At 49.9% G+C, this 14841-nt stretch overlaps 1 protein-coding gene across 8 annotated transcripts in view; it reads right to left on the bottom strand.

The window, feature by feature from the left end:
* Positions 1-1131: 1131 nt before the first annotated feature.
* TRAF1 (TNF receptor associated factor 1) overlaps positions 1132-14841 on the bottom strand; it is a 30183-nt gene continuing 16473 nt past the window's right edge. For all 8 annotated transcript variants that reach the window (XM_063636065.1, XM_055271277.2, XM_063636062.1 and 5 more), the window contains 5 exons: positions 12781-12846; positions 11858-12268; positions 9874-10051; positions 7769-7917; positions 1132-3460 (listed from right to left, as the gene is read on the bottom strand). In XM_063636065.1, coding sequence (XP_063492135.1) covers positions 3242-3460; positions 7769-7917; positions 9874-10051; positions 11858-12268; positions 12781-12846 — 1023 coding nt within the window. In that variant the 3' untranslated portion in view covers positions 1132-3241. The remainder of the gene's footprint in view (positions 3461-7768; positions 7918-9873; positions 10052-11857; positions 12269-12780; positions 12847-14841) is intronic.

Raw genomic sequence — 14841 nt, 5'->3', positions numbered from 1 at the left:
TGTTCCTTCCATCCAGCAGGAAGCAGGGGAAGGTTCTGATGCCCCAGTCAAGTCTGATTGGCTGTTGGGGGCGAAGGGTGTGACTGAAGCACTGACAAGGTGGGTGGAGGCAATGACCTGTAACACCTCCTCTGGCTTGGAAAGTTTTGCTTCATCAACTACAGCTGGAACCTTCTGGGGCAAGGCAGAAGGGCCAGAACAGGGAAGTCTCTTACTGAGGGGCTGTCATCGATGTCCTGAGACATTTGTGGAGTTTCTGGTATACACAGCGCAGACAGTTTCCCGAGAAGCTGATTGTCTAAAAGTGACACAAACCCTCTTCCCTGGCACGTGCCCCCGAAACGCCCATCAGAAACCTGAACGGCTTCCTGTTGCCAACTGAAGCATCCTCACCCTGCACATTAGAACCCCCTGCAGAGACTTCATCCTGATGCTCAGGCCTTGTCACTTACAGGGGTGAGATTCTGTCGCTGATGTTTTAAAAATCTCCCAGCACCTCTGGGAACTGCTGGGGGTGGGGGACCTACTGAATCTGCCCAGTGAAATTGTGGCTTTGCCTGCATCTTGCCTCCCCCACCCTTGAATCACCTGTAAAAGATGCGATGTTATGTCTTTGATGAGCTTAACATAGAGCTTTGTTGGAAGAGAAATCATTCAGTGTCTTAAATTATCGTCTCATCCTGCTTTCAATAGGCCCAGGTGCTCTGGGGGGAGGAGGGGAGGCACTGCTGCATCTGATGCTGTCTACACTCCAGTTCATCTGACCCTTCTGCCTCCCTCCCCCATCCTGCCACACAGACCCTGCCCTCAGCCAAGACAGCTTCCCATTTTCAAGTCGGTACTCTTCCCTTTTCCCCATCCTCTGCATTTCACAATATTCTCAGGCTGACTTTAAATGACACTTCTTCCCTGAAGCCTTCCCTCCTTCACCCACTGGATCTGGGATTCTGTGCTTTCTCTAAGCTTCTCCTACTCTCAGTCATAATGATCTACTTATCTGCTCATTTCCTCCACTGAACTAAGAGTTTCTTGAGGCCAGAGTGCACATCTTGCCTTTCTCCCTTCAATGTTGAACACAGTTAACAGGTGCAGGTGTCAATGAAGCTTTGCTGAAAGAATGGCTGCATCTCATGCTCTTTGAAGAGAGTATGTATCTCTTGCCATCAGAAATAGGCAATCAAAAGTGTACAGTAACAGCTGTTTCTCATGGGGGGCTTGTTCTACAAACCCCCCTTGGGCTCAACACTCGGTGAGTAGGGATCAAGAGGTTATCGCTAGGACATCAGTTGCAGGGCCTAGACCCATCACTCGCTAGGCCAGACCTTCATGTGTGACATCCAGCTGTCAGTGGGAAGAAGTCAGTCTCCACTGCCTCCACAGTCTCCGCTGCCACAGTCAGACGCGGGAACAAGAAAAAGCAGCCCCAGAATGTTTGCTGCCATCGTGCACGGACGACACCATTGCACATAAAAGCACAGTGCTCCATTATTGCGGTTGGGCCTCCTGAAAACCCCTAGAGCTGGACAGGGCAAGGGGAGAGGTTTCCCCTGATCTTCAGCTGAAGGGCTAAGCATGACAGGATGCCAGGCTTAGAGCCCAGCTGGCCTGGGTTTCTGACCCATTGAGTCTGCTGTGCTACGATGCTCCCTCACCTCCTTTGATCCTCCTGTATGCTGGGCTGGAGAGAACAGGAAGGGCTACTGACCCATTTTTACAGAAGCAACCCTAACGGTTTGAGGAGTGGAGTCTAGCACAGGCTCAGCAGGTGGAGGAAGAGTAAGCTGTCAGGAAAGCAGCAGAGGAGAGTCGTAGGGTCCTGACTTGTCTCAGGGTCTCTAGAAAGTTGGGTGTGGCCTCCAAGGTGAGAAGATAGGTGTGGGCCACCACCAGGCCATGACAAGTGAGCAGTATTGCCCAGGCTTCTCTCTCCAGTCTGTCCTGTGCGGCATCTCCTTTGAGGGTCAGAGAAACCAGGGAGGGAGGCAAGCTGGGGTGAGTCTCATTATAGAAAAGAGAAGACTGGGGCTAAGAGGGGATGTTCCTGCCAGCATGCCAGCCTCTGATGCCACCTGCAAAACTGGTGGCACCACCTCAAACTCAGCAATGGCCTTTTCAAACCTGGCTCAGTACAAACAACTCCCAAACCATATACTTTAGGAAAACTTCAAAAGAGATTCTAAAAATTATTGCTTTGGGGTTATACATTGCTCAGTGGCTTGGAGGTCCTGATCAGTCTGCTGAGAGAAGTGGATGCCTCAGTTAATCAGGTGTTACGGGATTCTGGAAAGCACCAAAGGTGGGGTCTCCAGGCAGGAAGAGGAAAGTTTATGCCCCTCTTCTTCTTGAGGTGCCTCCGGCTGCACCTGGGAGCTCACAGTGACTGGGTTTCACCTGCATGAAGTGACGTGGCATTTAGCTGATGGAGGCACAGGATGTGGGGGCTGGGTGTGCTGATGCGGGGGCTGGGTGTGCTCCTGCGTGTTGGGGAAGCTGAGCTGCCAGGCCCAGGGTGGCATGTGCCCTGTGGACCAGGTCAGTCCAGTGGAGGTTACTGAAGGTGAGTGAGGAGCTGGGAGGACAGGAAGCTCCTGAATGTTTCCAGAACCCCCGTAGCTCTAGGACTCACCTGGGCCAGGAGGCCTAGAATTAGAGACTTTCTGGGCTGGAAGGAACCTTAAAAGTCTTCAAATCCAACCCCCAATTTGAAGTCCCAGTGGAGCCCTCTGGGTTTGCTTGTTCACCTCCAGTGACGGGCCTGGACAGACTGCATTCACACTGGCATCCCATCCCTTCCACCCGGTCCTGTTTCTGACCCTGGACAAAAAGAGGGCAGGCCTGTGTCCAGGTCTCCCTGGCGGCCCTGCAGAGATCTTTCTAGTCCGAGAGTTTCTCTGCTTGGGTCCTACGGTTCCAGGCCTGGTTCCATTTTCTTCCCATTTGGTGAGAGTCCACCTCAACATTCGGGGCCGGAGTGGCTCACTGGCCTCCTGGTGCCGCATGGTCCGTGCAGAGGGGAGCAGCTCTGCCTGTCTCCTTCTGGACCCTTTGCCTTTGTGGGCCCAGCCCACGTCCTGCCATCCTAACCGGATGGCCAGCCCGAAGTCGACCCCTCAGTCTTGCTTGGATCGTGCCAGCCTTCGCCCATCTTTGTGCCCTGAGGTCTTGGGTGCCAAGGGCAGGGCATCACAGTCCTCTGGCTAGCTCCCGTCTGAGTTGGAGCTCCCTCAGGAGCCTGCCCACCCTAAGTGCTGGTCTCCACAATGCACTTGAGGAACATCGTGTCGTCCTTCACATAGGCGTGTTTGGGTGACTGCAGTTTGCTGAGGGGGAAGAAGAGTGGGCAGCCACTGGCCACGTTGGTTTCACTCTGGGGTCTCTGGAAGGACGCTGAGCTTAGGTCAGGCCGGAAGGCGTCAATGGCGTGCTCACGGTTGTTCTGGTCCAGCAGCATGAAGGTGACCTGCAGGGAAGGGATAGGTGGGAGATCAGGCCCTACAGCAGCAGTGCAGCTTGGAGGCCCAGGCTTGGGCTCAGAGCTGTGCTCCACACCTACTGCCTGTGCAGCCCCTCGGACCCTCGGCTCATTTGGATTAGGAGTCAGAGAAACCAAGTAAGGAGCGCACCTGGCGTATGGCCAGACCCAGGGAGCCGGCAGCACCTGGTATTCTGAGTGCACTTCAGGGGCTGTTCCATGATGAGGATCAGATGTTCCTTCCAACCAGCAGGAAGCAGGGGAAGGTTCTGATGCCCCAGTCAAGTCTGATTGGCTGTTGGGGGCGAAGGGTGTGACTGAAGCACTGACAAGGTGGGTGGAGGCAATGACCTGTAACACCTCCTCTGGCTTGGAAAGTTTTGCTTCATCAACTACAGCTGGAACCTCCTGGGGCAAGGCAGAAGGGCCAGAACAGGGAAGTCTTCTACTGAGGGGCTGTCATCGATGTCCTGAGACATTTGTGGAGCTTCTGGTATACACAGCGCAGACAGAGGTTCCCCTGAGAAGCTGATTGTCTAAAAGTGACACAAACCCTCTTCCCTGGCACGTGCCCCTGAAATGCCCATCAGGAAGCTGAATGGCTTCCCGTTGCCAACTGAAGCATCCTCACCCTGCACATTAGAACCCCCTGCGGAGACTTCATCCTGATGCTCAGGCCTTGTCACTTATGGGGGTGAGATTCTGTCACTGGTGTTTTAAAAATCTCCCCAGCACCTTTAGGAACTGCCGGGGGTAGGAGAACCTACTGACTCACATCCAGACCAAAGCGGCACACCCGCCCTGCCCCACCTGTTTCCCCAGACCTGAGGTCTCTATTCTTGACACCCTCCACTCATGCAATGCTGCTGTTCACCCACAGGAAATGCCTATCCCCCAAACCCCTCTATAAGAATTATGGTGTTTTTTTGTTTTTGTTTTTGTTTTTTTGAGACAGTTTCCCTCTTGTTGTCCAGGCTGGAGTGCAATGGCACAATCTTGGCTAAGTGCAACCTCTGCCTCCTGGGTTCAAGCGATTCTCCTGCCTCAGCCTCCCAAGTAATTGGGATTACAGGCATGTACCACCATGCCCAGCTAATTTTTTGTATTTAGTAGAGACAGGGTTTCACCATGTTGGTCAGGCTGATCTTGAACTCCTGACCTCAGGTGATCCACCCACCTCGGCCTTCCAAAGTGCCAGGATTACAGGCATGTGCCACCACACCCGGCGAAGAATTTTTAATAGATTGTATTTTTTAGAGCAGTTTTAGGTTCACAGCAAAATTGATTAGAAAATACAGAGTTCCCATATAACTCCTGCCCCCACCCAATGCACAACCTCCCCCACTATCAACATCCCCACCAGAGTGGTAGTTTTGTAACAACTGATGAAGCTGCACTGACACATAATTATCACCCAGAGTCCACAGTTGACATTGGCGCTTACTCTTGGCATTTCACCTTCTATGGGTTTTGACAAATGCATAAGGACATGTATCCACCATAACAGTATCAAAGAGAATAGTTTCACTGCTCCCCAAATCCCCTGTGCTCTATTCATCTCTCTCGGCCTCTACTCTTGGACAATCACTGATCTTACTGTCTCCATAGCTTTTGTTTTTGATTTTGTTTTTGTTTTGAGACTGAGTCTCACTCCGTCCCCCAGGCTGGAGTACAGTGGCACGATCTCAGCTCACTGCAACCTCCACCTCCTGAGTTCAAGTGATTCTCGTGCCTCAGCCTCCAGAGTACATGGGGTTACAGGCACACATCACAATGCCCAGCTAATTTTTTGTATTTTTTGTAGAGACAGGGTTTCGTTATGTTGCCCAGGTCTCGAACTCCTGGGCTCAAGCGCTGCACCTGCCTCGGCCTCCCAAATTGCTGATATTACAGGTGAGAGCCACCATGCCTGGCCTGTCCTCATAGCTTTGCCTTTTCCAGAATGTCATATAGTTGGAAGCATTCAGAACGCAGTCTTTTCAAATTGACTTCTTTTACTTAGTAATATGTGTTTAAGTTTCCTCACTGTATTTTCATGGCTTGATAGCTCATTTCTTTTTAGCACCGAATAATATTCCACTGTCTGGATGCACCACAGTTTATTTATCCATCCACCTAATGAAGGACATCTTGGTTGCTTCCAAGTTTTGGCAATTATGACTAAGGCTGCTATAAACATCCTTGTGCAGGTTTTTATGTAACATAAGTTTTCAACTCCTCTAAGTAAACTCCTTTGAGTCCAAGGAGAGCAACTGGCTATATCATTTGGTAAGAGTGTGTTTGGTTTTGTAAGATACTGCCAAACTGTCTTTCAAAGTGGCTGTACCATTTTGCATTCCCACCAGACATGAATGAGAGTTCCTGTTGCTCCACATCCTCGTCAGCATTTGGTACTGTCAATGTTCCAGATTTTGGCCATTCTAGTATGTATTAATATGTAGTGGTACCTGCCTCCTTCCTTTTTCCTGAAAATTCTGCTAGTTCAGGCTAGCCTCACGGCACCTCCTCCCAGAAGTTTTCCTTATTTACCCCACGATGTGAAGGAGGAAGAAGAGTGGGCAGCCACTGGCCATTCATTCCATCCCTCCCTCCCTCTTTCCTTCCCTTCCTTTCTTCCTTCCCTTCCTCCATTTCTTTCTTTCTCTCTCTCTCCTCTTTCTTTTTTCTTTTTTTTTTTTTTGAGACGGAGTCTCGCTCTGTCGCCCAGGCTGGAGTGCAGTGGCGGGATCTTGGCTCACTGCAAGCTCTGCCTCCCAGGTTCATGCCATTCTCCTGCCTCAGCCTCCCGAGTAGCTGGGACTACAGGCGCCCACCACGACGCCCGACTATTTTGTTTGTATTTTTAGTAGAGATGGGGTTTCACCGTGTTAGCCAGGATGGTCTCGATCTCCTGACCTCTTGATCCGCCCGCCTCGGCCTCCCAAAGTGCTGGGATTACAGGCGTGAGCCACCGTGCCTGGCCTCTCTTTCCTCTTTCTTTGAGGCAAGGTCTCGCTCTGTCACCCAAGCTAGAGTGCAGTGGCAAGGTTATGACACACTGCAGCCTCAAACTCCCAGGCTCAAGCAATCCTCCCACCTAAGCCTCCCAAGTAGCTGGGACTACAGGCATGTGCCACCACGCCCAGCTAATGGTTTTTATTTTTTTTATTTTTTTATTATTATTATTTTTATCAATAAAATATTTTTAATGCCTACAATTTCTTGTATACATAAATTGCAAAACTTTCATCTGTATATGCGAAAGTATATTCTCTTGCAGGTCAACAGCACCAGAAAACAAGCTAAGCTATCTAAAAATTTTTTAACTTGATTTGTCCATTATGTAAAAGATAGGATGGATTTAATAACTCCAAAGAAATCTCTATCTCACTCTTAATCATACAGTAAACATCCGAATATTTAATCACATCCACTCAGAAAATAAATAGTAGTCTAATATATTCAATACATTGAAAATAAAACAATCAGTCTCTCTTCATATATTTATTCTCTTTCCAAACATGTTTTGGTCTCCTGCTATATCTCAGAAATTTACTAATAGCTGCTTTTAAGTTACAAAATACAAAACAACAATTTCTTGGAGAAAATCTTGGGAATTACATTAAAAATGAAAATTTGAGTTCCCACATTCTTTTTTTTTTTTTGAGGTGGAGTCTTGCTCTGTCACCCAGGCTGGAGTGCAGTGGCACTATCTTGGCTCATTGCAACCTCTGCCTCCCAGGTTCTAGCAATTCTCCTGCCTCAGCCTCCCCAGTAGCTGGGATTACAGGTGCACGCCACCACACCCAGCTAATTTTTTTATTTTTAGTAGAGATGGGGTCTCACCATGTTGGCCAGGCTGGTCTCGAACTCCTGGTCTCAAGTGATCCACCCGCCTCAGCCTCCCAAAGTGCTGGGATTACAGGCTTGAGCCACCATGCCCGGCCAGATGGTTTTTATTTTTAGCAGAGATGAAGTCTCGTCATGTTGCCCAGGCTGTCTCAAACTCCTGAGCTCAAGCAATCCTCCCACCTCAGTCTCCCAAAGTGCCGGGATTACAGGTGTGGGGCACTGCACCTGGCCATGAATTTTATTTCTATATAACCTTCAGGAAGATTCCAGACATTTTAGCTTCTGGACTCATGGAGCTGGAGGGAGCCCTAGTTACTAGATCTGATTGTTTTATAAAAAGGGAAACTGATAACACAGAGAGGGTGGGGGACTTGCCAGGTCACATGGCCAATTCATTGCCAAACCAGGACTAGGACTCAGGCTTCCATGCTCCCCACCTTACCCCCATCACCTCCACACCCATACCTTGTTCCGGAAAGGCCACGGCAGCAGCGCATCATACTCCCCTCTCATGATCACGATGAAGAGCGACAGGTGGGTCCTCTTTCCAGTGCCATCTCCATTCAGGTACAGCCGCAGGCACAACTTGTAGCCATACTTGGCAGTGTAGAAGGCTGAAATGCAGAAGCCAGAGGCAGTTGGGAAGTGCTGGACTTTGCAGATGTGGGACTGGGATCCAGCGGTCAGGCATGCCCAAGGTCAGCGGCTCAAAACCATGAAAGATGGGGTTAGAGCCCAGCATTCTTCTCGAATAGGGTGTCAGACAGGAATGGGCTCTTGGGGGTCATCTAGCTCAGTATTTGTCAGCTGGCCATCCAAGTCATACACTGCCAGGCCCCACCCTCAGAGTTTCTCACTCAGTAACCCTGGGGTGAGAACTGAGAGTTGGCACTTCCAGCAAGTTTGCAGGGGTTGCCAATGCCGCTGGTCCTAGGACCACACTCTGAGAACCACTGATCTAACCAACCTATGTTTTACAGTCTGGAAACCAAGCTGAGAAAATAAAGTGGCTGGTCACCATCTCACAGTATGTTGGGGACCCAGCAAGAATGAGGGGCCAGGCTTCCTGCCTCCCAGCACCGGTTTCTTTCTGCTGCCCTATGCCAACTGGCTGGGGTCCCCTGGAGGCTGAGGTACATGGGGTGACTCACAGTTCTGCCCTATGCCAACTGGCTGGGGTCCCCTGGAGGCTGGGGGTACATGGGGTGACTCGCAGTTCTGCCAGCCATTCTCAGGTGGCAAAACCCTTTGAGGGCTGAATCATCCCTGGTGAAGATGCATAGAAACCCCCTGGGCAGCTAAAGGGCCATCCCATGAGAGCATGTCCTCTGGCAGAGTGCCCTTCTGGGAGAGGCTAACTGGGGACATGAATCGGGGGCAGGCAGGAAGGGGGTGGAGGAGGGACAGGCTGGCAGTCTGACTCATCTCTGCCCATTACGTTTTGGTAGAACAGGAAGCATGAGGTACTGCTTGCTTTTTCCCTCTTTGAAAAGAATTGAGGGAAAAAGGTCTACAAGTAGGGCTCGAGGCCACCCCATGAAGAGAGCTGTCCCAACACAGCGGCATGAGTGCTGCTCCTGCAGGAAAGGGGTCCCAGCCCTGCTCTGGGATTGTGACGCACTCCGCTGCCTCGTTTAAAAAAAACTTTTTTTGAGAGGGTCTTGCTTTGTTGCCCAGACTGGAGTGCATGCAGTGGCACCACCGTAGCTCACTGCAGACTCAAACTCCTTAAGCCATCCTCCCATCTCAGCCTCTCAAGTAGCTAGGACCACAGGTGCAGGCCACCATGCCTGGCTAATTAAAAAAAAAATTTTGTGGAGATGGGATCTTGTTATGTTGCCCAGGCTGGTCTTGAACTCCTGGCCTCAAATGATCCTCTTGCCTCAGCCTCCCAAAGTGTTAGGATTATAGACATGAGCCACTGAACGCAGTCTGCTGCCTTATTTTTTGCACAAATATATGCATTGTTATATTAACAGATATCATTTAGTTAAGAGAAACACTTGCCAAGTAATTACTTTATGCAAGACATTGTGCCAAGCCCAGGGGCTCCAGAAATGAGTAAGAACTAAGTAAGACACTCATTCACATGCTACCTGCAATCGTACACAAGTGCATGTGTCTTACTCAGTTCTCTAATCTTATTTCAGACTGTCGGCTCTCTGAGGCCACGGTGTTCACTCGTGAAAATCATCATCCACAACCATCTCACCTGCACACACTGTGGCCCACAGCACACTTTCCTTCACATCCCAAACCCATGAAGTGGGTAACAGTTTTGATTCCTATTTGCAGAATGGGACTGACATTCAGAGAGGAGAAAGGGCCTGAATGTCAGTCAGCCTGGGCCACTGCTGTGTGTGGCTGAGAGCCACAGGGCAGAGCACGGTTCACCCACCAACCTCAAGATCCCAGCATGGTTCCTGGCCATGGTGAGTGGCCTGAATGGGCACTGGCCTAAAGTGGACACAGCCTGTCTGTCACAGAGCTGGCTGTTTTCACTGCTTGCTTCCTGGGTCCTGTGGGGCCTGTTTCCCCAAGCAGGTCTCTGTGCCCCTGGGAGGTGTTACCTGGGGAGAAGAGGCTGACGGTCCTGCCACAGGCCGACTCATGGCACCGCCTGGTGACGTTGGTGATCTTCCACAGGAAGGTGCCATCGAAGGAGGCCTCCTCCATGAGGCGCAAGCACTGTTCCAGCTTGCCCAGGGCCTGGTCTTTCTGGGCCAGGGTCTGCTGCAGCTCCACCACCTGTAGGGAAAACTGTTCAGCCAGGAACACCAGAACCCAGCTTGGGGATGGGATGGGAATGGCAGGATGTGGAGATTGATCTGCCCCAGATGTGCTTTCCTGAACACGCCTCACTCAGGCGTGCATCTGCATCTGAATGTGCTGCCCTCTGCCTGGCCTTCCTTTTCCTTATCCACCAGGAATCCAGCTCATATGGCCCCTCATCTGGGAAGCCTTCAACCACTGTCCTAGCTCAGCTGCTCTCTTTCAGTATGTTCTTACAGAGCCCTTACGATGATTTTACGAGACATATTTTTTTGCCTTCCCTACCAGATGGTCTCCTCCACCGAAAGCTGGGCCCATGCTCATTTTGTCTTTGTGTCCATGCCTTGCATAGTGCCTGGTATGTAAAAGTAGAGCTGGGAAGTTTGTGGGTGAAATGAAGATATAATTGTGGCTTTCAGGGAGGCTGCTTTTTAACTGGAGTGAGAGTTACATAAATAAAGGCTAAAGCCTCAGCCACTCCAACTCAGCGCCTGGCCCTTCTAATAGCCTTCCCCAATAAAATGGAGAGAATACAAATTTATTCTTGGGTGTGCTCAGGTAGGGAAGCCATGAATGGAAGTGAGCATCCTTAAAGAAAATTTAATCGTTAATTTTACTGATGGGGAAGGTCCTGAGAGCCACACGGCAGGTGGCTCTGAGCACCTGCTGTAATGGTAATTGCGAATGGTGAGGCAGATAATGGTAATGGTGAAGCAGGAACTAAAATCCAGGCCTAACTCAATATGAGACAATGATGTAATGTTACTGCAAAAGAAGCAACATTAGAATGGTGATTGGCTACATTAAGAAAAGTATAGGCCAGGCGCGGTGGCTCATGCCTGCAATCCCAGCACTTTGGGAGGCCGAGGCAGGTGGATCACGAGGTCAGGAGTTCGAGACCAGCCTGACCAACATGGTGAAACCCTATATCTACTAAAAATACAAAAAATTTAGCCGGGTGTGGTGGCACGCACCTGTAATCCCAGCTACTCAGGAAGCTGAGGCAGGAGAATCGCTGGAACCTGGGAGTGGAGATTGCAGTGAGCCAAGATCACACCACTGCACTCCAGCCTGGGCAACAGAGCAATACTCTGTCTCAAAGGAAAAAAAAAAAGAAAGAAAGAAAGAAAGAAAGAAAAGAAAAGTATAAGCTCTAGAATAAGGGAGGAGACAGCCCTGTTGGACCAAGAACTGTGGCTAAGTGGATTATCTGGAGTCAGCCTGGGACCACACTCCAAGCATACAGAATTCTTTGGAGACTGAGCCAGAGCGTAGCATGGCAATGTGAAGCAGCATGCTCTGAGGAAGAGGTGAAGGCGCTGGGGCTTTTAGCCTGAAAAGGGAAACACTCAGGTAGGACAGAATCCGACTCTCCATCCCTGAAGGGCTGTCATGGGGACTAGAAGGTGGATTTGTCTTGTGGGCTCTGAGGGGCAGGTCCAGGAACAACGCAGGGAAGAGACAGGCTGATTTTAGCTTAGTATAAGGAAGAACTTGCTAAGAGTGGAATATGTCCTGCACTGGAATGAGCTGCTCAGGGAGGTGGTGTCTTATCACAAAAGTTCAAGCAAAGGAACCGAAGCACTGGATGGGAGGCCGTGACCTTGACTACAGCTTCTAACTCAGTGCTCTTCCTGGAAGGGTGTGGGATAAAGGGGAGGTACGTTTTGATGGAGTGACTGCTCTAAGCAGGATGAATGATTAGGAGCAAGCCTGTCTGCTGCTCTGGAGACAGGATGGGGCTCAGCCGGGCTTGAAGGCAAACTTGCCTCCCACACTCACCCTCTGCTCCAAGCTCAGGATGCGCTCACGGTCCAGCTGGCTCTGGTGGATGGAGGTGGCCAGGGCCAGGTGGGAGGCCTCCACCTCCTTGTTGAGGACAGCAACAATGTTCTCAAACACACGCAGCTTCCCCTCCAGCTCAGCCAGAAGCTTCTCCTTCATGAAGTGCTGCAGGGCCAGCTCTTCCTGGCTCTCAGAGCAGGGTGCCCGGTAGCAATCGACCTCCAGGTCCCCCGCCACTTCCACAGCTGCCTGCAGCTGCAGGTCTGACAGGTTCTGCTCCAGGGCCATAGGCCCAGACTCCAGGCCACAGCCCAGCCGGGCCTTCCACTGTTTCATGAACCCCAACAGCAGGTTTAGGTGGGAGGTCTGGGAGGCGACCTCATGCTCTTGCACAGACTGTGGGCTTCCCTGACAAGAGAGTGCGGCTGATCAGTGAAAACAGAGGTGGAGTGAGGACAGGGGAGCAGTGGAGTGCCCTGCTATCAAAGGTCACCAAGGGAAGTCAGATTCATTCACCCAGCAAAGAGGAGTGGCTTTCTGTACAGTGGGAGGGATTCAGAGGAAGACCCTGGCATCAGACATGCCCACGATGAGCCACATGCATCGCAGCTTCTAATTCTGCCCTGCCTTGGAGTGCAAGGATGATTCAGGACCATGGAGAGGGGCGGCGGGGGTGGGGGGTCATTTTAGTGATGTTCTGCCAATGCTCAGGTGAGACATTAAGAAGAACTTCCCTGAGTACTATGATGACTTAATAGTAGGCTCTGATGCTTGGGAAAGTCATTAGTACAAAGGACATCCAGATGAGTGGACTGATGTTACGGGAAAATCATGGAGGGGCTGCAGTGGGGAGACCTGGAGGTCTGGAACCATAGTGGACAGAAGTGGACAGATCGCCTTTCTCACACGCAGATGCTTACCTTGAAGGAGCAGCCGACACCTGCAAAGGGGCACCCAACTCCAGCTTCGGCCACCTCAGGGTGAGCCTGGAAATAATCACATTACTGAATGTTATAGCGATCCCTGTGGCTACCTGGGGGGCTCTCTTCAATGCACCAGGATCCACCAGGGCAGAAGATGGCTTGGGACACACGACTTTGTACATGCTGTCCCCTTTGGCTATCTCCTTTCCACCCTTCAAGCTTCCGCCCTTCCGTGACCTTCCTTCAAAACAGGACCTGGGCCCTTACTGTGATCCTGGGCAGCATTGCTATTTATCCTGTCAGGGCACAGTCCACACAGCTCCGTAATCATCACTCACTCTCTGGTTGCCCCGACTGGTCGGGGGGGATCTGTGAGGGTCATGGCTGTGTTCCCAGTGCTGAGGGCAGTGCCTGGCACAGCTGAGACACTCAGAACACACTGACTGCATGAGTAAATGCCTCCCTCCTCCTGAAGTTCATGGGGAATCTTGGGCTCACAATTCCCATCTGCATCCCTCCTTGGCCATCTATCCTTGACTGAGGTGTGTCCATTCCGCACAACTTTCCCTTCCAGATAACGTCCAGCCCGAGGCAAGGGATACAGGAGGGTCTCAGTGCTATTATAATAGCAATTTGACCCCACTGTTAACCTATTTAGGTCTGAAGCATTTACCAAATGCTTTCACAGCCACAATTCTTCCTAGGGCTCCTTACAGCATGGTGGGGAAGATAGGGTGGGTTTTTATTCCTATTTTACTGATGAAAAAACTGAGGCTCACAGAGGGGAAGGGATTTGCCCAAGGAGGCCGAGGTGGGAGGCAGCACAGCCACAGGACCCCTCCCACGCACATCACTACCTCTTAACAGGAGTCAGCCCAGGAGAGATGGTAGAAAAGTTTTTCCAAAACATATACAGTTATGCAACAGGAATATGTTCTGAGAAATGTGTCATCATTGTGTGAACATCATAGGATGTATTTACACAAACCTGGATGGTATACCCTGCTACACACTGAAACTCTGTGACAGCGTATTGCCCCTAGGCTACAAACCTGTACAGCACGTGACCATACTGAATACTGTAGGCAATTGTTAACACTGTAAATATGTGTATATCTAAATATATCTAAACAGAAAAGGTACAGTAAGAATGCAGTACTATACTCTTCTGGGACCATCGTTGTATATGTGGTCCAGTGTTGACTGCTATATGGCACATGACTGTATCTTCATAAAGGCTTGCATCCAGAATATATAGAGAACTCTTATAATCTAGTAATAAGAGACAAATGACCTAATAAAAAATGGGCACAGCTAGGCTTAGTGGCTCAACACCTGTAAGCTCAACACTTTGGGAGGCTGAGGCAAGAGGACTGCTTGAGACCAGGAGTTCAAGACAGCCTGGGCAACATAATAAGACCTCATCTCTATTTAAAAAAATTTTTAAATTAGCCAGTCTTGGTGGCATACACCTATAGTCCCAGCTACTTGGGAGGCTGAGGTGGGAGGATCGCTTGAGCCCAGGAGTTCAAGGCTGCACTGAGCTATGATCACATTACTGTACTCCAGCCTGGGTAGCAGAGAAAGACCTTGTCTCTCTTAAAAAAAATAAATAAATGATGAACAGATACAATCTATGAAAGTATCTTATAAAGTTAAATCATACTTACAAAATAATTTACTTATAAACCATACTTATAAAGTTACCATACAATCCACACATTTCACTCCTAGGAATTTACCTAAGAGAAAGTAAAACTTATGTCTGCACAAAGGTGTGTATGTGAATCTTCATGGCGGCTTTGTTCAAAACAACCCAAATGTGTCATCAACTGGTGAGTGGATAAACAAATTGGTCTATATATACTATAGAACAACCAAATGGAATTAAATACCAGCATAAACAATAACACGGATGAACCTCAAAAACATTATGCTAAGTGAAAGAAGTCAAACACCAAAGACTACATACTACCTGTTTCCATTCTTACGAGCTTCTAGCAAAGGCAAAACTAGAGTGACAGGAAGTAGATCAGTGGCTGCCTGGAGCCGTGGGTG

Source organism: Symphalangus syndactylus, chromosome 3 (assembly GCF_028878055.3).
Source record: "Symphalangus syndactylus isolate Jambi chromosome 3, NHGRI_mSymSyn1-v2.1_pri, whole genome shotgun sequence".
Lineage (NCBI taxonomy): Eukaryota > Metazoa > Chordata > Mammalia > Primates > Hylobatidae > Symphalangus > Symphalangus syndactylus.
This window is presented reverse-complemented; position numbering and strand designations above follow the sequence as displayed.